The sequence below is a fragment of the Vombatus ursinus genome, unplaced genomic scaffold (genome assembly GCF_900497805.2).
Source record: "Vombatus ursinus unplaced genomic scaffold, bare-nosed wombat genome assembly UNPS02011916.1, whole genome shotgun sequence".
NCBI lineage: Eukaryota > Metazoa > Chordata > Mammalia > Diprotodontia > Vombatidae > Vombatus > Vombatus ursinus.
Window position 1 is genome coordinate 3,700,764 of NW_020951694.1, and position 23,746 is coordinate 3,724,509.

At 39.8% G+C, this 23,746-nt stretch overlaps 1 protein-coding gene across 1 annotated transcript in view; it reads right to left on the reverse strand.

The window, feature by feature from the left end:
* NTN1 (netrin 1) overlaps positions 1–23,746 on the reverse strand; it is a 400,398-nt gene that overhangs the window by 153,280 nt on the left and 223,372 nt on the right. The window contains exon 3 of the mRNA XM_027857194.1: positions 7,843–8,031. Coding sequence (XP_027712995.1) covers positions 7,843–8,031 — 189 coding nt within the window. The remainder of the gene's footprint in view (positions 1–7,842; positions 8,032–23,746) is intronic.

The following is a 23,746-nucleotide window of genomic DNA, read 5'->3' on the forward strand; positions in this document are numbered from 1 at the left end:
AGCTCCAGATCTGTGATCCTATGTGCTCAGATTCAGAGAAATGAGATGACTTGTCCATGGTACCAATTCCTCTGCAGGTTCAGAATAAACATATTCTGTCCCAGAGAAGATAGCCTTTTCTACAGGGGTGGTCAAGCGTTGTTCATCACAGTGCCTTACATGAAGCTGGCTCACAAGAAGACATTTTGTTCAAATGAGTTGAATTCACATTCATAAACTGAGATTGGCCTAGATGAGCTCCTTTCTAGTTCCGGTGTTCTTTGGGTCAATGAATTCAAATGTTTTCAAGGTAGAAGTGAGAAGATGGAGTGTTATCTGATTTCAGTATCTCCAATGATCCACTCCAGCCATATTCCTGACATGTGTCCTGATGCTACATTTTATGGACCTCCAAAAACCATACCCAAGGGGCTCTCACTCTTCGGGTCAAGCTAGGAGTGACTGAGCATAAACCCATATGGCCCATTCTATCCAGGTAGCCCTAGTCATACTAAGACAAATCAATAATACTTCTTAGAAGGCATCCCAGGATTACTGATTGACTCTCCTATGGCTCCACTCAACATCCCTGTAACTTCTCAAACCCCAGTCAACATTCTCCTATATACGTTATCTCATCAATTAGAATTTAAACTTCTTGAGGATAAGAATTGTCTAACTTTTGCACTGGATATGTAATAAGGGTTTAATTAATCTTTTTCATTTCATTACACAACACAAGAAGTACTGTGCTATTTGTCCTAGAGAACTTGAACCTTAACAGTTTTATCCAGTAAGTAAGCAATCCCACCTCATATGTTATAACCTTCACTATAAAGATCTGCAAGTCAAGCCAGTCAGTCATGAAAAACTAAGAAGGCACTAAACAAAGATGCAATGGTCAATCCAAATGCTGAGTTCCTTAAAGAGGAACTCTTAAAGTCATTCCAAATGCCTAGTTCCTTAAAGAGATTCTAACAAAGATAAAGCAAAGACCTGCCTTCTGATCCTCTCAGAATCTATTTTGAAATAGACCTCCAAGGACATATAGTCAAACCCATACCTGAACAAGAATCCCTTCAACATCGTATTTGACAAGTGGTTAAGCAGCTTCTTCATGAAACCTTGAGTTGAGCCTGGGACCCATGATCTCTCCATGATCTTTCCACTTTGGGATAAACTGCTAGGAAGTTTTTCCATACCTCAAGCCTAGACTAAATGTAATTGCCTCTTGACAACTTTCACCCAGTTCTGTCTTCTGAATCAAAGAAAAAAGGCAAGTTCCTCATCCATGTGATATTCCTTTAAAAATTCAGAAACAGCGATCACATCCCCCTAAATCTTTTCTTCTTTAGACTAAATACTCCCATCTCTTTAACCAATCCTCATATAGCAGGAACTCAAGATCTGTTACCATCTTGGTTACTTTCAAGGAGTCAGAATAGGGAATGGAGTAATAAAACTATCTCTTTTTTAAGACAATATGATGATATAACTTGAAAAGCTAGTTGAAACAATTAATGATTTCAGTAAAGTAGCATTCCTATATATCACAAACAAAACTCTGCAAAAGGAGATAGTAAAAGATACCCCATTTAGATCAACTCTAGACAGTATAAAACACCAGGGAGCACACTTCCCAAAACAAACCCAGGAACTATATAAACAAAATTATAAAAAAAATTTTGTACCAATAAAATCATATTTAAATAATTGCAGAAATATTAATTGTGCATGGGTAGGCAGAGCCAATATAATAAAAATGACAATTTTACCCAAACTAACTGATGTTTTCAACACCATCGCAATTAATTTGCTCTCAAGTTTATCAATGTTCTTCCTAAAATATCATGCCTTGAATTGAACACAATATTCCAGATGTAGCTTGACCAGGACATAACATGATGGGACACTTTGCCTCTCTTAATGAAACCTAAATTTGCATTCACTTTTTGTGGCTTTCATATCACATTCTTGGCTCAAATGGAGCTTGAGAACCACTAAAATCCTCCATCTTTTTCAGATTAATGGTTGTATAGCCATGTGTCCCTCATTGTATACTTGTGAGATTAATATTTAATCCAAGTTTAAAGCTTTGCATTTATCTTTACTGAATTTCATCACATTAGATTTAGCTCAATATTCTAGCCTGTCAAGATCTTTCTGAATCCTGACTCTCCCAATCCAGTGTGTTAGTTATCCCTCCCAAATCTGTGTCATTTGCAAATTTGGTAAAGCTTGACATATGTACTTTAAGTAATAATAATAACTAATAAAAATAACTCACTAATAAAGTAACTAATAAAAATAACAAACTATACAGGACCCAGATTCCTCTGGTACTCCAGGAATTAATGACTACTGAGTCACTAATGACTATTCTTTGGGTATGACCATTCAAACAGTTTCAAATTTACCTAACTGTTCTATGATGTAGCTGACATTATTCTGTCTTTTCCACAAGAACAGCATGAGAGATTTTGTTAAATTCTTAGCTAACACCTGGGTAAACTCTACCTATAGCATTCATTCTTCTCCCTCAGAGGATATAGTATCAGTTATAGATGTCACAAAGTACTTGTAACTCTCTGACATAATATGTAATAGTGGGTATCACAGTCATCTATATTTGTTTCTTATCCCCTTAGCTAGAATATAAAGCTCCATGAAGGCAAGAACCGTATTTTATTTGAACTCTACCTCCTCTATGGGCTAGCATGATCATTGTATGCCTACTACAAGTAGGCATTTAATGAATGTTTATTGATTAAATGAGAAGTAGTGCTTGTCCGTGCAAGGAACTACTTTTCAAATCATCGGAAGTCAAAAGCAAAACACAAAAAAACAATTAGAACTCTATCAGGCTAGATAAGCCCAGTTTGTGTCCTCTAACTAGTTCCATTCCCTCATTTGGAGGCAATAACAGCAGGCTACAGGATTTAAAAGCCTAGCTCTGGGTGGCAAAAGTTAAGTTAAAACACCCACAGTTTAACCAAGAGAGTCATAAAACCGTTTATATTCATAGGCTATAAATTTCTTCCCTCAAGAGAAATACTGAGGACCTAGGCTGCTTGACAGTTCCCTGCTCAACTTGGGTTTTTTTCCTTTGCATTAGAGGAAGATATACAGATAATTAGCATACCCTAGTGAAGGATGAAATTGAAGAAGTGAGGTCAAATCAGGAACCCACTGCAGTGGCTGATTAGTATGGTGACTCAGCACATGCTCTCTCAAAGCGAACCTGAGATGTGGGGTAAGATCTGCCAATACACACTTGCAGGGAGCATGACAACTGCCACAACATGCTTCCTGGAGAATATTGATTTTCCTTTCACAAGACATTGGCTCTTGATTAGATGCATTTACTCAGCTGTGTTAAACCGCAGACATGAAGGGGGCATGGGAGTGACTGAAAGAAACACGCCTTACAGAAATGGCCTGCCCAATGAGATGGAACATGAGCCTTTTGTTAAGGTGATCACATTCGACTCACATTCGACTTGGAGAATGCCTCTACCCATCACAGATGGTTTAGTAAGATGATAAATTAATATTGTTATCAATGGGGACATGGCTTAAACGGTTAAATGGCAACTCCTTCAATGCTCACTCTAAAAAAAAAAAAGAACAGCCCCTAGTCCCCCAAAGTCCATAAAGAAGATGAATGGAAAACAAAACCTTCTATCTTTTGACAGATTCCAAGACGAGTATCATTCACAAACCATTCTGCAGAAAAATAGGGGAAATTCATCTCATCTGACTTTGTATGGGACAACAGCCTATGCCAACAATGGACCCTTCCCCATGCTGTGAAATCGCCCTGAATAGCTGGTGAGTGCAGCCTCCTGTTCACTGGCTGAGTTTGTTATATCCCTTTTGTATGTACTAGCCCTGCCAACCCCCATTCGGTTATAAACTAAGGTGCTGAGGACAGGGGAAGGGGAGGGGAGAAAACAAATGTGTTTCTATGAAACTCTCAAATGGGGAACTGCATAATCGTGATTGCAATCTAGTGGTCTTTATCCACAGCTAACGGTCTGAGATGTTTTGGATCCATTTTTACCACTTCTCTAAATGGATAAGGATCCTGGCCCAACTAGGCTGCAGCCACACGGCCCCAGCAATTTATGGGTGGGCTTACCCCCTGCAGGGGCCTCCTTGTCCTTGGGAACACAGGAGGTAACAAGAGGCTCAATGGCCATTCCCAAGCATTCCCAGGTCAACTTTCTAATCAAGTAACTAGTTCTGGTTTCCTTGTTTATTCCCTTCTAACACCTCTGAAACAAAACGGAAGTCTTCAAATGGATTTAGAAGAGGTCATCTGGCTCTCTGGGAGTAACTCTCATATTTGGGGACATGTGTTATCTGTCTCGGGCAAAGCTTTCAGAAGCAAATGCCCTTTCCCATCAGACAGTGATCTGAGACCATAAGGTGCTCCCCTCAAAAACCTATCCAGCCCATCTCCCCATCCCCATACATTCTCCTCTCTGGTGTATTTCATAGGAAAGGATCATAGATTTAGAGCTGGAAGGAACCTTAGAGACCATTGAGTTTAACCCCCTCATTTTACAAAAAGGAAACTGAATCCCAGAAAGGCTAGTGACTTGCTCTGGGTCACACATTTAGTAAATATTCAAGAGTATTTGAACTCATATCTTCCTTCCTGACTCCAAGGTCCAATCTCTGTCTATTATGTCACACTGCCTCTCACAAAAATTCATGGCCTGTATATGTAACTTGACTTTTGGATTTAGACCCAAAAACTTCCATGGAGAGATGTGATATCTGTCCTTCCTGAGCCAGGTATTACCTTGCCCCCATCCCTCACCCCAATCTGAATTTCTGAAGTTTATGGAATTTTAAGAGATCTCAATTTCTACTTTTGGCACAAATGTGTGAAGGGGAAGGAAGATGGGGTGAGAAAGAGGGCAGGAAGAAATTTATTTTTGCCTGCAAAAAAGCAACAAATTAGAAAGATGAATTATAGTCTCAAGAGGCTGTTCTTACCATTTCTATCACCCACCCTATTTTCATCTAGGTAGAGCACTGAGGGGTATGATACTCCCCTTCCCTGACAGCCCTCCAGAAAAGGGAGTGAAGGTGCAGGCTGCCAGCAGCTGGCTGAGGTCAGAAAAGGGCTTTTCAACAACTTCTTCAGCTGACACACATTAATTCTAATAGGTTACTTTATAAATCACTGAAAAGTCCTTGCATTGCTGACTGATAGGAAATTTTTTTGGGGGGAGGGCTTTTGAGGATTTGCTAATTTTGTGGAGTGCCACATACATACAACAAGGAGAAAACCAAAGGATTACCTGAAGTATAGAATAACTTGTTCTAGGATCACTCCCTTCCTAACTGATCTCTCAGGAAAGTCTAGTTATTTGGTTCTCCCTTTCAACATTTAGGGTACTCATACCAAGAACCAAATTAGTTGATATTGTTAGCTAAAGTTGTTCAGGGAATTGAGAGGAAGCAGAACTGATCATATAGGGAGCACAGGCATGACGTGGTGTGAAGGACAAGAGACACCAAAAATCCAAGACACTCCTAATTTAAGTTATGTCAGGAAAGGGTGAGGGATCAAAGAAACCCATTTTGGGAACTACATTGAACCAAACAAGATCTTAGGCAATTAAGATCCTGGCTCCCCTTTTTCATATCTCCCCTCCCTTCCCTCCCACAAATCCTTGAAGTGCCTTGGGAGTCTATCCAGAACTTTGGGGAACTAAAGTGTAGTTCCATGGCAATCCAATAAAGAAAACTGAAGAATAAAAGGGGATCCTGAGAAACAACAGGAAATGTGTTGCCCAGGCCCATTAGAATTGCTAACCTACCCTCTTCCTAAAGGATGGGCTAAGATGACCTTTTGTGCCTGTATAGAAAGCTCAGGAAGTAAAGCTATCATTGCAACAGTTTTGCCAGCATGAACTAAGAGAAACTAGGGTTTAACCAGCAAAGAACATGCTGTCCTCAGCATCATCAGTCTGTGTGAAGGAAAAAGTGGGGAACCTAGAGGAAATAGGGTGGAGACTGGCTACTCTAGCCAGGTGGCAGTTTGTGTGTGAGCAGGCTGCGCATGTCTAGTCTGGACCAGGCTCTCCTCGGCAAGGGGAAGTCATCCTTTGTGCATGACACCATTTTGGTCCACAAGGAAATTCCTAGTTAGAAATTCCACTTGTGAGAACTGAAAGACTCTAGGTATCTATGTGCCCTAAATAAGGGGGTCAAGTCTAGAAATAGCCTTGGCTCAGGAACAGTGGGGATTATTCTATACCAATAGGAAAGTCACAGGCTAGAATTCCTTCAATGACTAAGACCCAGACACTTCTCTATGCCAACCATGGATGTGATTGAAGTAAGCACATGGAGATGGTTCTAACATGAATGTGGGTTCTCCATGTGACTATATGAAATGGTGCATCAGCAAGTGCACTGAGGTGGGAATCAGGAGACTTAGGCTCTAGTTCTGACTGCCACTTGTGTAACCTTGGGCAATTACTGGGGTTAGACTAAATATTCTCCTAAGGTCTATTACACCTCTAACATTCCATGAGAGGCAGGAAGTATCATGGGAGCTGGAAGTCAGAGGACCTGGATGCAAATTCTGGCTTTATTTACCAGCATGAACAAGTTGCTTACTCTCTCTGGGCCTCAGTTTCCTTGTCCGTAAAATGACAGAGTTTACCATATAATTTCTGATGTATCTTCTAAGTCTAATTTGATGATACTATATATTACCCTAAGATTCCATAAAGTCTGTGGCTAGTTTCTCCCCAGGCCACAGCCTGGCACCCCAAGTAGTGAGGCATCCTCTTATGAAGTCCCACCCACTGTCCGTACTTAGAGCCAGAAGCCTTGCTCTGATTCCTGCTGTTTCTCTGCATGGATCTTCTTTAAATAAATAAGTGAATAAATAAACAAATAAGCCTTCTTGGGGACACTTCAGTTCCTTCACTAAGAACTAGGAGAATCTGGTTTGTGGATTTCTCCAAATGTTAATAGAAAAGGAACCCTCCCTGCACCTCATGTGCTAGTTTCATCAAATCCTCTGAGTCATTCCTTCTTGCTTCATTTTCATTGAAGGGAGAAAAAATAAACATCAGAAAGTTAATCCATTCGTGCTTGCTTCACTGAACAAAAATAGATTCTCTCGTCTCCTTTTAATTTTTTGTCCCTAGAAGCAAAGATATTTGCAGATGGATTACATGTTCTTTCTATGACCCTGCCCCCTAAACCTGGGGATCTCTATACACTGTTCACATGCAGGGACCTCTGAAGTATGTCTGCATGTATTTGGCTTTGTCCCTGACACTAAGCCTGATGAATATGACCCCTTTCTCCTGGTATGTGGCACACCTGTGCAAAGGAGAGGAAAGAAGAGTGAGGTTTTAGATTGGGATCTGAAAGCTATGCACCTACAAAAATGTATTAAACCTTTCTTTCTTCTCCTTTGAGACTTTCTCCACTCCCCTTCTTTGTTTCTGCTTAACTTGGCCACAATGCCCACAATAATCAGCGTTAAGTCCAAAAACAAGCAAGAGAACGGGAAAGAGAAAGAGAAAGCTGGAGGGAGGGAGGAGGGGGAGGATGCGGGAGAGGTAGAGAGGGAAAAACAGAGGAGGAGGGAGAGAGGGAAGAGGGAGAAACGGAAGGAGGGGGAGAGAGACTGAAGGACAGGAGGAGAAGGAGGGGGAGAAAAGGGGGGATGGGAAAGAGAGAAAGAGATGAAACAGATGAAGGAAAAAGGACTGTAGAAAGAGGGAGTAAAGCTCAATGATTACTCAGATTTTAGCGGTCCTATTGGGGAGCGGAGAAGACGTCACTGAAGGTGTGCAGAGGTTCACCCTCTACCCCACTCACCCTTGCAGGCCTTTCTGTGAGTGATTGGTTTGTTCATATCTCGGTAGTAGCCTTCCTTGCAGTAGTGACAGTGGCGCCCAGCAGTGTTGTGCCGACAGTTGAGGCAGACACCCCCGCTCTTGCGCCCAGATAGCTTATAGAGCTCCATGTTGAAGCGGCAGCGGCGGGCGTGCAGGTTGCAGTTACAGGCTGCAGAAGAAGCAGAGGGAGAAAGTGTCAATTTGGAAGGCAGCAGGGGAACTCGGGGGCTGGAATGGACCTTTTCTTCCCTTAGTATCTACTACCTGATCAGACCTTCTACTGTGAGGAAATACTCATTCTTATACAGGACACATCAGTTAATATTAGTTGAGTCTCTACTGTATGCAGGGGCCCTTGGCCAGGTGTTGGAGATAAAACAAAAGACAGTCAAATTCCCTAGAGAAGCTTGTGGTATGGGTGCCACTGAACTGGAACTGCTCAGGGCTTTCTTGAAGGTACTGGACAAAAGACTAGACAGCAGAAACATCCCCCCCCCTCCACCTCTGGCCTATTTTACTGTATATCTATGAACTGAGAGGAGTAACAAAGATATTAATATATTACTATTGGCAGATTTGAATATTGCATTGGTCCCAGTACCCACAAAATGTGAAATGAAAACAACCAGAGGAAGGCCTCTATCACATTTGATAAATCTTCTGTACAGAGAGTTTTATGGAATCATATGGACCAGAATCACATAGCATGAGAATGTTTATGATCCAAATCCAGAATGATGACATCAAAGATCCATCAAAGAAGTGATGATAATAATGATAGCTCACGTTTACATAGCACTTTAAGGTTCATAAAATACTTTCCTACAATAATACTGTGAGGCATAGACATATATATGGTATAGAATTATGTATGTATATACACATACACATATCATATATATATGTATATATACATACTCAGATATTGAGTATATATACTCAGATAGCGTGTGTGCACACACATATATATATATATCATATATATGTTTCAGACCTATGATTTCACTGGTATAGGGAGGTCCCTAGCGAGGAAACTCCCTCTACCAATGCTGATGGATACCTCCTCTTCAGCTTTTGGCTTTAGTCAGTTGCCTAGTGGCACAGAGAGGTTAATTGGTTTGTCCAAAATCTCAGAGCCAGTATATGTCAGAAGTGGCATTTGAATCCAGATCCTATTGACTCAGAACCAAGCTTTCAACATAACCTCTCAGTGTGAGTATTATTATTCCCATTTTAGAGATGGGAAAACTGAGGCCCCAAAAATTTAAGTGACTTGTCCATGGTCACAAAACCAGTAATTGTGTGACCAGGTCTACTGATTCCAGGAGTTCTCTTTCCACTATGCCACACTGCCTGGACCTGATACATAAGGGGGAAAGGGGAGGGAACAAGCATTAAGTGCTTACAAAGAGCTTTACAAATATTATGTCATTGACACATAGACCCTATCCCTTCCTTGGAGAAGTTTTAATAGGAAAGATGAGACATGTACACAACTAAGTATATGATACAAAGAAAATGTGATGAATGTTGTTTGGGTAGTAGCTTCTAAGTAGCACTTAGAAACAAGGGTTTTCCACTTACTAGAGTTTTTCATGCAAAGGCTATTGGGTGTGAAGTAGAAAGTATTCTTATTCATTACAGGTTGGGCTAAATGGACTCTGAGACCTCATTCAACTCTGAGATTCCGTGACGGAAGCAAGTCCGCTGGCCCCTGACCCCTCTCCTGAGAGCCCAACCTCATACTTCCCCAGCCCCAAAGCTAGAAGAGGCTGGTATTTCTTTGCCATATGTACCTCAGATCAACAAAGACGTCTTTTAAAACAACTGGTCACACAAAAGACAACTAAGGAACAGAACATCAAAAGGTCAGCTCCTTCTCTCCCCCTCCTTCTCCCCCTCTCCTCTCTTCAGAGCTATCAAGGACACCTCAAGTGGCAATTGCAAGAACCTGGTATATGGTAAAGTATTTTATGCTTGTTTTCTTTGCTCTTTATTTTATTTTCTCTACACAAATGGAAAAATGCCCTGAGTAAGGCAAGCCACATCTGGACCTTTCTGCTCCACATGGAGGTGACACTCAACTCCCTGCCTGTCACCAGCATCCTCCTCCAGAGAGACACCTTAATCCCTGATTCCTTCCTGTTTATCTCCTATTTCACTTGGAGAGAAAAATATTTGTTATTTGTTTCATCATCAAATTTCAAACTGAGCGGAAAAGGCAGCTTTATTATGGCCAGGAGGTCAGGGCTCTAATCTTGCCAACAACCTAACACCCTGGGCAAGGCCAAACAAAACGGCTAAAGATAACTGGAAGAGAACCAAAGAATCAGAATCACAGCATGTTATAGCTGGAAGAGGACTTAAAGTTCATCAAGTCTAACTCCGTCATTTTACAGATGAGAAAACTGAGGCCCAGTTATGACCTAAGCAAAGTCACATATCTAGTTAGTTATCAGAGTAGGAATTTGAACTCTGGTCTTATGGTTCTAAATCCTGTATTCTTTTTGATACAACATCTTTTTGATACACCATGTCTTCATTTGAGATTTAAATTTGAAGGACCAGAGAAATCATCTAGTTTAATACTCCCTCATTTTACAAATGTGGAAAATGTTCTATGGAAGGAATACACATACATATTGGTCAAAACCTGCACATGGACAGAAAGATGGGTCCACAACTAAACAGCAGGAGAAAGTACTCTGAATGGCACTCGAACAATGGTGCAGCATTTTTAATGACTCTAAGTTTCTCCCTGTAAAAAAAGTCTCATCTTAAAAAAAAATCCCATCTTTTTAAAGTCAATATTCTCCTAATAACACTGAATGTCTATAACTCATGGAATACCCAGTCTCTGAAAAAGTAAGTTTGTAGGTCACCCAAAGGAAATGAAGAGGTAATGAAGGGAATTGAATGTATGTGAATATTCTGTAATATGTACAATAAAGAGATGCACTCTAGAAATGATGAAAGAGATATGAGAGACGTATAAGCAGACAAAGATGTGGGTCACTCATGTGGCCAAAATGAGAAGTAATTCATCAAAGGAAAAATACAAATACATGCAAAGTAGTTAAATATGTGGTAGTTTGAGAGAGAAGGCATCCACAGGTAAGGAGTAGTGATCAGGAAGGGCTTCATGTGTTGCTTGTGTTACAGCTTGAAGGAAGAGAAGTATTCTATGAGCAGAACGTAAGGTGGGAATACATTCCAGGCATGGGGAAAGTCAAGTGCAAAGATACAGAGATGGGAGATGGAGTGTTATGTGAAGAACAGAAAGAGGGCCAGTTTGTCTAGATTGCAGAAAACACGAGGTAAAGTAATATACAATGATAGAGAAAAGAGAGGACAGGGAGGATTATGTAAGGCTTTGAAAGCTACATTGGGAAATTTATATTTTATTCTAGAGGCAATAAGTTGACTAAGCAGGGAAGGGATATGATCAGATCTGCCTTTAAGGAAAATCACTTCAGCAGCTGTGTGGAATTGGAGAAAAAATACAGACAGAGATCAATTAGGAGGCCATGGCAACAATCTAGAGAAGAGGTGATAAGGGCCTCAATTAAAGTAGCAGTTGTTCAAGCCTAGAGAAGGGTTCAGATGTGAGAGCTGTTGTAGAGATATAAATGACAAGATTTTGCACTTGATTGGATATGTCAAGATAATATATAGGACAAAGGAGAGTGAAGAGTCTAGGATAATGATTAGGTTAAGGATCTGAGAGAAGGGTGGGGCCCTCCATGGAAAAGAGAAGTTTGGAAGAAAGGTGTTGGGTTTTGTTTTGTTTTTTCTTGAGGGAAAGACAGCGTATTTTATTTTGGATGTGTTGAGTTCTCAGCTATCTCCAGAACATCCAGTTTGAAATATCCTATAAGCAGCTAACCGATGATACAGGGTTGAGGCTAGGAGGAGAAACTGGAGAAATAGGCATAGAACAGAGATGATAATTAAACTCATGGGAGCTGACAAGGTCACAAAAAGAGAGTTTAGAGAGAAAAGAGTGGGGGGAGAGGGCCTGGACCGAGCTTTGGGAAACATTGACAGTTATGGAGCAAACGGATGGTAAACCAGCAAAGGAGATTGAGAATGGGTGGCTATACAGAGAGGAGAAAAATAGGAAAGAGTACTACTATAAAAGCTGTAGGAGGAGAGAGTGGTCAATAGTCTCAAAGGAAGCAGATAAGTTGAAAAGGATGAGGACTGAAAAAAAGACCATCAGATTTGGCAATTAAGAGATAATTGGTCACTTTGGAGAAAGCAGTTTCAATTGGGTGATGAGATCACAAGGCAGATTACAAAGAGCTGAAGAATGAATGAAAAGAGGAAGTAGAAGTAGATTATTTATAGCCCTTTCTAGGAGTTTCATTGAGAAAGGCAGAAGAGATACACACACATACATATACATACACACATAAATACATATCTGTATATATATATATATTATATATATATATGGATAATTTGAGGTCATGGTAGGGTTTAATAAAAAAAATTTTATTTTTCAGTGGTAAAGACTTGGGCATGTTTGAAGGCAGTAGGGAAGGAACCAATTGATAAGAAAAGGTTAAAGTTCAGAAAGAGAGAGAAGGATGACTGAAGTTGAAATCTACTAGAGAAGTGGGAGGAAAGAGGATCAAAAGTACATGTGACAAAAAACAGCTACCTCATTGTCAGGAGGACAGCATGGGGCACAATGTCAAAGGATTTTGAGATAAAGATGAGGAGAAAAGAAGGAAATGTCAGATAGCCTCAATATCGTCAGAAAAGTAAGAAGTAAGGTCTCCAGCTAAGAGACAGAGGAAGGAGAAAGGGAAGGTGTGGGAGACTTGAGGAGAATGTGAGGGTTTGGAAAAGCTTTTGTGGGGTGTGAGACAGGGAATCAATTAGAAGGAATAAAAGATTGCCTCATTGCACTGAGGGCCCAGCTGAATTTGGAAAACATGAATTTGTAATGTACCCAATCAGCCCAATTATGTACTTCCTCCAGCCCCATTCAGCAAAACATGTGAGTAGGAGTGGAGGAGGCAAATGTTGGGAGTGATGCAGAGCTGAGGTTTGGCAAGAGATGAGGAGTGACTGACCAAGTGAGCAAAGGAATCAAGTGCAGAGAACTGTACAGCTGAATTGGATAACTATAGGACTAAGACTGGAGAGGGAAGAAATTGAAATCAGAGAAGGAGTAATGGGACTTGGGCTTTGGGAGGGGGGGTAGGAGGATGAAGAATGGGTTTAAAAAGGGTACAGTACACAGAGAGATGGGATGATAAAAAGTTATTGTCAGAAGAGAATCAGAGTTTTTGATTAAGAAAGTGGAATTTATGGGTAATAGTATTTATTAGTATAGCATTTATACTATACTATAAACAGTATTTATGGGTAATAGTAAGATTCAGTGTGTGACCATCCTGATGTATTGCTGAGACGGAATGAAGAAGAGGAGAGAAAAGATCATGAGATTTTAGGACACAAGAATTGGGAGGTTAGGGGGTTTAAGGGTACATCAATATGGATACTGAAGTGCCCTGGTATGAAGACAAAAATTGGAGAAGAAAATGGTGATCTAGGTGTTAAATTCCTTGAGGAAGGAAGGTGAATCACCTGGAGGCTGCTAATAGAAACAGTCACTGATCTGAATTGGGTAGAAAATGTTGAGTCTATAAAGCTAAAATGTCCTTAAATACTGTAATGTTAAAATGTCCTAAAATGTGAAGATTCCATTTGTCTTGAAGTACTTCTGTTTTTGATGAACTTCCAAAGATCTGTGAGAGTGAGTTAGCAATCATATCTGCCAGTGTAGTAGACACAGTCTCTTGAAGGGAGCTCAGCATTCTGAGAGGCTGAAGAAAGGATAGTTGCTAAGCATGAAAATCAGTGGTCTACAAGAAACAGCAAGTATATCAGTTTGGTTGGAACATAAGAGTGTGACAGGGATGTAATGACAAGTCAGTCTAGAAAGATAGGTTGAAGTAAAATTGAAAAGGGCTTCAGATGCCAAATAGAGGGATTTATATTTTAACTTAGAGGACATAGGGAACTCGAAGCATCTTGAGCAAAGTAGTAAAATGTTCAAAGCTGTGCTTTAACTATAACTTTCACAGTGATGTGGGAGATAATTGGAGAGGAAAAGAGGGAAACCCATTGGGAGGTTATTACAGTAGTCAACACGAGAGGCAATGGTGGCCTGAAACTAGGGTAGTGGCCATGTAAATGGAGAGAAGGGGAAAGAATGCCAAAGATACTGCGCAGGTAGAGTCTAAAGTAGAAGTGGAAAGAGTGCTGCACTTGGAGTCATAGCATGTGAGTCCAAATTCTGGCTCTGCTACTTAATATCTGTGTGACTTTAGGCAAGGTGATAATACCCTCTATGCCTCACTTTTCTCATCTCTAAAGTTAGAGAGTTGGATCACATGATTTCTGAGGTTCCTTTCAACTTGAGCTCTACGGTCCTATGACTGACTTTTCTCTCCATTTATCTACAACTTCTTCATATCTTTGGATTTCATTCATTCCACTAGAAACTCAGTTAAGGCTTAATAATAGAAGTAGTGAGGAGTTTGGAATCATGGGAGGCTTGGGTTCACTCTTCTACCCCTTAGCTGTAAGAGGATGGGCAAGTCATCTAAACTTCCTGATGTTCAGTTTCCTCTTCCGTAAGATGAAGGTGATGATATTTATGGTATCTACTTTACAAGTTATTGTGAAAACAAAATGAGATAATATATTTAAGTATTTTGTAAACTTTTAAATCTCTATAAATATCATCCACTAGCATCCTAGGAAAAAAATTCTATGTCCATACTCTTTGCCTCCACTTCCTCACTTCCCAAACCATTTCTCAAACCCCTTGCAACTTGTCTTCTAACATTTGAATTGTTGTGTTTATTTCAAGGTTAATAATTTCTTAATTGCTATAGAAAAGGGCATTTCCTTTTGATGTCTTTTCAACTTTGAAAACTAATGACCACTTGGACGGTCTCTCTTCCCTCAGCTTTTGTAATACGGCTCCATCCTGATTCTCCTACTTGTCTGAGGACTTCTCAGTCTCCTTTTCAAGAGAAGCACCTCCCAATTATGGATGTCCTCCAAGCTCTGTGCCCTTGGACCTTCTTTTCTTTTCTCTGTACACTATCTCTTTTGGTGATCTCATGAGCTCTCATGCATTCCATTATTATCTCTATGAGGATGACTCTCATTTTAATAAATCCAGACCATTCTCTCTCCCCAGAACTCCAGTTCCACATCATCAAGTCCTACTGGACATCTTAAATCAGCATGTCACATTCAGAAACATTATCTTCCCTAAAACCCATCACTCTTCCTAATTTCCCTATTTCTTTCAAGAACATTTTGTCAGGGACAGCTAGGTGGTACAGTAGATAGAGCACTAGTCCTGAGTCAAAAGGACCTGAGTTCAAATCCAGCCTCAGACACATAACATTTACTAGCTGTGTGACTGGGCAAGTCACAACCCCAACTGCCTCACAAAAAAAAGAACATTTTGTCAATCTCCCAAGTTAAAAAATTCAAGGATTACACACTTTCCCTCACCTTCCTCATATAGTTAGGTTCCACATCTCAATCATTCATTCAATCAACAACCTGAAAGTCAAAGCCAGCTCCAGAAATATGGCACTGAAAGAGAAATCATTGCCTTAGCCTGCCATATCAGAAGAAATAAAACCATTCAGAAATGTCAGAAAGAGAATCATCCAAAGATGTCACATAAGAGAGGACTTGCTCCATATTTCTTAGAAATCAAAAAAGCTATTGAAATAAGCTGGGGTTTGGGGGTGGGAAAATAATAAAATAGAATATAACCCTTAGCTAATGTTATTAAAATGAGGAAAACTTAATTGCCAGTAAGAAAAGTAAAAACCCAGATCACAAAGAATAAAGAAAATTATTGGAAACAATTCTGCCCAATTACATGACAGCAAACAGATACCTTAAATGAAATAGATTAATATTTACAAAAATATAAAACGCCCAGATTAACAGAACAAGAAGCAGAGCACCTAAATAAACCAATCACAGGAAAAGAATTTAAACAAGCCATAACTTCTATCATTCAAAGAAGAATTAACTCCATTTTTAAATAAATTATTTTCAAAAATAGGGGAAAATGGCACCCTACCAAATTCTATGAGGCAATATGGTCCTGATACCTAAACTAGGGAGAGAATAGTCAGAGAGAGAAAGAAAGGAATATCATCAATAAAAAAAATACTGAATAACATATTAGCAAGAGAACTATAAGAACATATTAAAGATATTACATAATATGACCAGATGAGATCTATGCCAGGAATGTATGATTGCTTCAACAGTAGGAAAACTATGCACATAACTGACCATATTAATAACAAAAACAAAAATCACCTTTCAAATTAAAAACACTTGAAAACATAGGAATAAATGTACTGTTCCTTAATATAGTAAACAATATCTAACTAAAAGCATCAGCAAACATCTGTAAATGAAAAACACTAAAGGCTTTTTCCTATAGGATCAGGAGTAAAGTAATAATGATAGCATTTCCATAGAGCTTTAAGGTTTGTCAAAAACTCTACATATATTATCCCATTTATTTTCCACAACCAGCCTGTAAGGTAGATATTATTATTGAGGCAGAGTTAAAGTAATCTGCCCAGAATCACAGAGCTTATTAAGTGTCTAGGGAGGGATTTGAATTCAAGTATTCTTGAATTCAAGTATTCCTGACTTCAAGTCCAGCAATCTATTCACTATGTCGGCTGTCATTACTATCAATATGGTTCTGGAAATGCTAGCCATAGCAATAAGATAAGGAAATTTAGAAGATAAATATAGGCAAAAGACAAAATACAATCATCACTTTTTGTAGATGATACCACTTACTTAGAGAATCCTAGAGATTATAAATAGTTACATCAATTAACTTAAAGAGGGTAGCAGGATATGAAATAAATACACAAAAAATTAGTCTTTCTATACATTTCCAACAAAACTCAATTGGAAAAGATAAATTTTAACTAAAGAATGTAACTGGGCAGCTAGGTTGTGCAGTGGATAGAGCTCCAGCCTTGTAGTCAGGAGGACCCGAGTTCAAATCCAGCCTCAAACACATGACACTTACTAGCTGTGTGGCCCTGGGAAAGTTACTTAGCCCAGATTGCCTCACCAAAAAGCAAAAAAAAAAAAAAAAAGAAGAAGAAGAAGAATGTAATTTAGAATCTGCTTACCAAAACAGATACAAAAATTATATCAAAAACAAAACACTTGATCATTTGAGCAGATTAGGTATACAAGACATCTCTGGCATGCATCTCTTTGCTCTTACATTGCCACCATTTTAGTTTAAGGTCCTTATTACCTCTTAAAATAACCTTCTAATTGATTTCCCAGAGTCCAGTCTCTCCTCTCCTAAGTATCTCCATACAGCTACCCAAATAATGTTCTGACAGTACAGGGTCTTACTATGTCACTGCCCTGCTCCAGAATCTTCAGTAGTTCCCTATTGCCTCCAGGGTAAAATCAAAACACCCTGGCTTGGCATTTAAAGTCAATTCTGGCCCAGCCCACCTTCCCATCAAAATGTGTTGGGAAGAAAGAAATGAATGTGAAAGCTGTTTGTCCCAACCTTTTCTCTCATCCAGTTAACCAATGTTAACTACTTCTCTCCCCTCCCTCTTAGCAGAGTACCTTGCCTCTTATTTTGCTCAAAAAATTGAGGCTGTCATATTATTTGCTCTTATGTCTCTAGTTTATAACAAAACTAAGCTGTTTCCCAAACTCAGCTTTCCATCTCCTGCTTCAGTGTCTTTTAATGAGCTGTCCTCCAAGGCTGATATACACTGGCCTCTTCAACCTTTGTCTTCTAGAATCCACTTCCTTCCAGTCTTAACTTATTTTTCCTGATTTCCTTCATTGTCAGTCCCTCTTACAACTTCCCTCCTCCCAATTATACTGTATTTAGATAGGGTAAATGCTTTATCTAGTAGAATGTAAGCTTTAAGCTAGGGACTGTTTTTTGTTTGCTTATTTCTTCTTTGTATCCCCAAGTGCCTGCCTAGCCTTGCACATAGTTGGATCTACAAAAGTGCTTGTTCAATTGACTTGAATTGAATGTCAAAAATGATTTGATTTATATCCTCCAATAGTATATCTATTTATTTTTTAATTTAACAAAGATCTTTTAAGTATCAACAGGCAAGCTGATGCTTATAGAGGGTGAAGCTGGACTATTTTTAACTCCTTGTGTTCTCCTTTTTATCATCTCCAGGGCAACCTCCAGTAAAAATAATAATACCTAAAAGTGAAATAAAATAGAAAGCACAAATTTTCCTGAATCTTTGTTTATCTTTGATAGGATAGTTGGTCTCAAATAAAATGGTCAATGCAGGGATCAAAGTGGAAGAAAAAAATGTAAAACTTCTCCTTTTGAAAAGGCTTTCACTAAATCAAAAGCCTCAGTCAAGGAAGCTGGGGTTTCCCTTCTAGCCAAGGACTGGCTTTAGATTCAAGATAAGTGCCCAGGAGATCAGTAGTTTGTGTTTATTGAGCGCTTAGGGAGCTTTAGGCAAGGCTGAACACAAAGTAACGTTCTGTCAACAAGGCTTGTGAGACCCCTAACAGAGCTAAGCAAACAGTACAGGCACAGGTTCTTCACACCTGTGTCTGTTTGGAAAGCCAACCCCTTTTGTCAAGCCATTAGACAAAGGGAGCTAGAGAAACCCCTCACCTCTCTGTCCCCCAGCCCCCGGGGTCAGCCTCTCTCCCCTTTGGCTGACAAGAGCTTCTGGAAGAGATACCCCTGAGGTCTGGTGATGCCTCTTTCAAGACAGAAAACCAAAACTTGGGAGAGGGAGGGGAGGCATAAAAGGGAATACAGGGTCAGATTACTCTGGCTCCTGCTGAAGCATCAAGGGTGATGTGGAGAACAGTAAGAGGAATAGTGACATGAGGTCAAGGTTACCAAGGTGAGAAGTCATTCCTGTGGTCATGCACCAGACTGGCACAGAGACAGTCTATTATGACTTCTCTTTTTTTTCCCCGCCTCTGTACTGTAGCTGGTTCTGTCCCTGGCTGGTTCAGGGCCACCAGGAAGCTACAGCAAAATGTCAGATTTGGCTGTTCTAATGTCATATTTTCCATTGACTTTTTTTTTTCCTGTAAACATCTCAGCCTTCTCTTTCCCCCACCCTACTCCTCTTTTTCTTGCTGCTGGCTCTCTCTAGGAGTTTGAAATGGTCTGCTCCTAACTCTTAAAGATACCCATTTTTCTCCTATGAGGAATGATTAAGAGTTTCTCCTACTGAAACAAGGCTTCTGTCTCTGTCTCTCTGATCCTTTCATTTCCTCTTCTCCTCTCTCCCTCTCTTCTCCTTTCTTCTTCCTCCTCTTCTCATTTTTCTCTCTGTTTCTGTTTCTCTCTGTCCCCGCCCCACTCCTTTTCCCTGGATGCCTTGTTTTTTGCACTGTAGTGGAGCCTGGAGACAATCATCCCTTCTTTGTTACCAAACAGTGTCTCTTAGGTCTTACCCTTATCTCTACTTTCAAAGCCACAGAGTCGAGGCCCTCATCTCCTCAAGCCTGAACTCCCCAGACTCTAGCTTTTCCCCTACCAGTCAATATATGCACATAGCAGGCCCAGCTTTGTGCCCCTCCCCCACATTAGATCTTAATTTCCTTGAGGTCCGGGGACTATTTCATTTTTTTATCTTGCCTTCACTAGGCCTGGCTTAGCACAGTGCCTTGCAAGTGGGAGTTAATCAGTTCTATGCAAAGAATTATCTTCCTCATACAATGCTTCCCTCTCATCTCTCCACCTTCTACTGCTCCCCAGTGCCTCCTAAGAAAGGCCAAAGTGCTTGCTTTCAAAGAGCTTGGCGGCAGGAATGTACCCTAATGCAAGGGGGTGAGGACACCTTTAGTATTCCTTAGTTCTAAAATGTACTCTGGGACCAGACACCTGACCTCTCCTGACTTCAATTTCTCTATCAGTTAAACAGGGGAAATGATAACTGGCTGCTAGGAATGGGACAAGGGAAAAGTGATTATGAGCAAAACCTGTTCAGCTCCAAGGAAATTATTTGTCTCCCCTGCACCCCCCCACCCACTCCCTATCCCACAAGCAGCTTTAAAAAGCCAAGGGACTTCTTTCATATCCCTGCTTCCTAGAGGGAGCACACACACTTTGTGTGCTTCATTAAACAGACACATGGGGGCTAATTTGCCAAACAACTGAGCCAAGCTTGTCTCCCAACTCCCTGAAGTAATTTCCCAGCTATGATCTGTCACATCACTGTATCTGGAACACAGTTGAGGTCTCTCTCTAATTCCAGCGCTATGGGTGAGGGTTGGGGGAGGGGGTAGAGGCTGGCAGGAAGTGATGCTTAATAATTGCAGTCAGTTCTGTTCCTCTTACACAAGGCAGGAAAACATGCAATTCCCAAGAAAACTCCCCCATCCTTTTCACTCAGCACAGACACCATACGTGTTCACCCAACTGCTTTGTGCACTGACTTGATTTATCTGTTTTTAAAAAATACTGATTCAGTAGTCAAGATTTCTCTTCTGCTGATTGTCACTGTTGTCAGTGTTGAATTTCAAATATGACTTCAGATTCTAGCTGTATGACCCTGGGCAAGTCACTTAAATGTTGTCTGCCTCAGTTTCCTCAACTGTAAAATAGGGATCTACCTTGGAGGATTGCTGTGAGGATCAAAAAGCACTTAAGCATAGTGCTTGGCATATATTAGGTGTTTAATAAATGCTCCCTCCCTATAAACTCCCCAAAAGCAGGTATATTTCTGGCGTTGGAGTCAGAAGACCAGAATTCAAACCCCTTTTTTGCTACTTACTAATTGTATGACCTTGGGCATAATAATAATTATAACAAAAACAACTAATAACAATAATAGCACTTTAAAAGATTTGCAAAGCACTTTATATATATCAACAGTTTCCCCATCTGTAAAAAAAAAAAAAAGTTGTCTGGACTAGATAATCTCTTGTGTTCCTTTTAAGCTCTAAATCCTATAAATTTCCCTTGGTGTGGCAACATAGTGTTTTGTTCAGTTGCATACAATTTTTTGTGACCCCGAGGAACATAGCATGCAAATATTGTGCACGGGGTTTTCTTGGTAAAAATACTAGAGGTTTGCCATTTCCTTCTCAGTGGATTAAGGCAAACAGAGGTTAAGTGACTTGCCCAGGGTCACACAGCTAGTAAGTATCTGAGGCCAGATTTGAACTCACATCTTCCTGACTCTGGGCCCAGTGCTCTATCCACTAAGCCACCTAGCTGCCTCATCACAGTGTTCAGTGCTTAGCAAAGGCAGTCTGAGATTCATGATCATAATTACAGAGCAGGCTCAGTGACATCAGAGCCACTTTAGATGAACCAGGTCAACTTGAACCTATCTTGGTTCCTCTCCTAATGGAGCAACCCCACCTCATTACTAACTATAACCAAACACCTGCTTTGCCTCTAAGGCTCCCTTTCAAAAGTAAGTCCCTTTGAAAGACATGGCAGAGTAAAAGGCATAGACAACTAGTGAGTTCAATCATCACCCAAAATCCTAAGGGATTTTCTTTAAAGGGCTTCCAAAGAAGATATTTATACCAGGACAAGAAAAGTGTTCCTCAAAGAGGAGTTCCTTGCCCTTTTCTGAGCATAAAGAAATGATCTTGTTGGTCTGGGTATGAGTCAACGACAAAGGAAGCCTGAGTTCTTGCCCATCTGGGCTGGTTTGTCCCTAATCATTTCCCTTTCTCCATCTGCAAAATGAAAACAAAGTCCAGGCCTGAGGCTACATAGACATGTGAGAGAATGGAAAACGCTCTGTTCCTTGGATAGAAGAAAAATATTTTTTTCCTCCCTGTTGTATGTAATATGACTGACAGTGCTATATTCCCAACTTTAGAGAAAGATGTCTTCCATAATCCCCTAGCCTGAGGGAAGAGAGCTCCACTCTGGAAGGCTCTGTTTGATGTAGCAACTTGACTCCTGAACCTTATACCTCCTTAAGCTAAAGTCACCCAAAATCATTAGATTACTCTCAGGAATCTCCCCATTTCACAAGCAAGAAACCAACTTAGAATTATTTTGAGGTCTAGATGAGGAGAGAAAAAAAGGGTGAGGTAAGGTAGGAAACCAATCTGAGCAAGGATATTTCACTGGCTCAGGTTGAGAATTATTAGTTCTGATGGCAATTTAGTAGAAAGTTCAAGGGATTGCCATATACAAAACAAGTAGCTTATTAAGTGTTGCCCCTTCTAATAAGGATACTAGATACAGCTTTGGAAAGTTAGAGAGAAATGACAGTTATGAAAAAAAAGCATCACTAAAATATTTTAAAGAACACAAAAAGCCTCTTCTTGTAGTATGGATTGTGTTTTAGTTTTACTTTTTTGTTTTGTTTTGGAGGGAGCGGATAAGGGGCAAGGAAGATGGTCTATTTACAACTGTCAAAATTGTGAGTTCTCTTGACTCACCAGTATAGGATCATGTCTGTTAGAAGGACACAAAAGTATGATACTGGGAAGACCAGGGTCAGCATCAGCTTCCAAACATATATATGATTATCACTTCAGCCCTGAAACTCACACTTCCTCTGTTTCCCCTGCTTCTGGGATGCCTCCCAGATCCTCTATTTAAGGAGATCACTCAGGCCAGCCATCTCTTCCATTTCCCACCAGGCCACACTCTTTTGGGCTTCTCCATCATCCCCCAGCTCCAGATATCTTCTCCCCCAACCCCTTTTCAGTTTCCTTTTATGTGAATGTCTTCCCCCAGCTCCTTGAGAGCAAAGACTGTTTTCTTTTTATTTGGATTTTTTTAAATCAGTACTTAGCACAATGCCTGGCATATAGTAAGTATATAAAAGATGCTTACAAATCATCTATTTCCAAAAGAGATTTGAGGCACATAGTAATGGAATATTAGTGTGCTGTAAGAAATTATGAATATGAAGAACATAAAGAAATATGGAAAGACGAGGGTGAAGTAAGCAGAACCAGAAAAACAACATACACATTTACTAGAGCAATATACGTGGAAAGAAGAAAAAAATGAACCTAACATTCTATATTAATGATCAAGTTTGTCCCTGAAAAAATGAGAAAGTACAGTGCATATCCATTACAGAAGTGAAGGACTATGGATGTAAAACATTGTATACACTGTCTTCATTGATGAACTATTTTTTCTTCACTTTTAAGATATTGCTATAAAGGATGACTCTCTGGGTAGAAAGCAGTGCGGGGAATAACAACTAATAATAATGGATAACTTTTATATAGCTATTTTTCCAGTGTTATTTTTTATTCATTTTTAGTTTTCAACATTTACTTTTATAGGATTTTGAATTCCAAAATTTTCCCCCTCCTCACCTTCCCCACTCCCCAAGACAGCATGCAATCTGATATAGGTTTATATAGCTATTTTTGAATGGGTAAATAATCATATGGAAAAAAGAGGAACCAGTAGAATTAATCAATTTAAACTTTCCAAAAGTTTTTACAAGGTGTTGGAATAATATTTTAAAATTAGAAGAACTGGGGAGAGGAGAAGAAAACAATATTCTGTCATGGATATGGACCCTGCTTTGAATCTGGACAGAGATAAGCAGTGTAGTATCCTAGGGATCAGTGTTAAGAACAGTCTTAACAGTCTTAATAAGACTGTTCTTATTTAACATATTTGTAAACAATACAGAAAACAAGCTGAAGGAGATAGTCTCCAAGTCAGGAAAGGATAACACTAACTTTTCTGGGACAATGAATTATCAAACTGATGAGGATGGACTTGTGGGGTTGTAGGAATGGGAAGGAGAATGGCAGAGAAGTTCAAAGTGTAGATTCCATATCCTTATAGGATGGACTTCAAAGTATTAGTT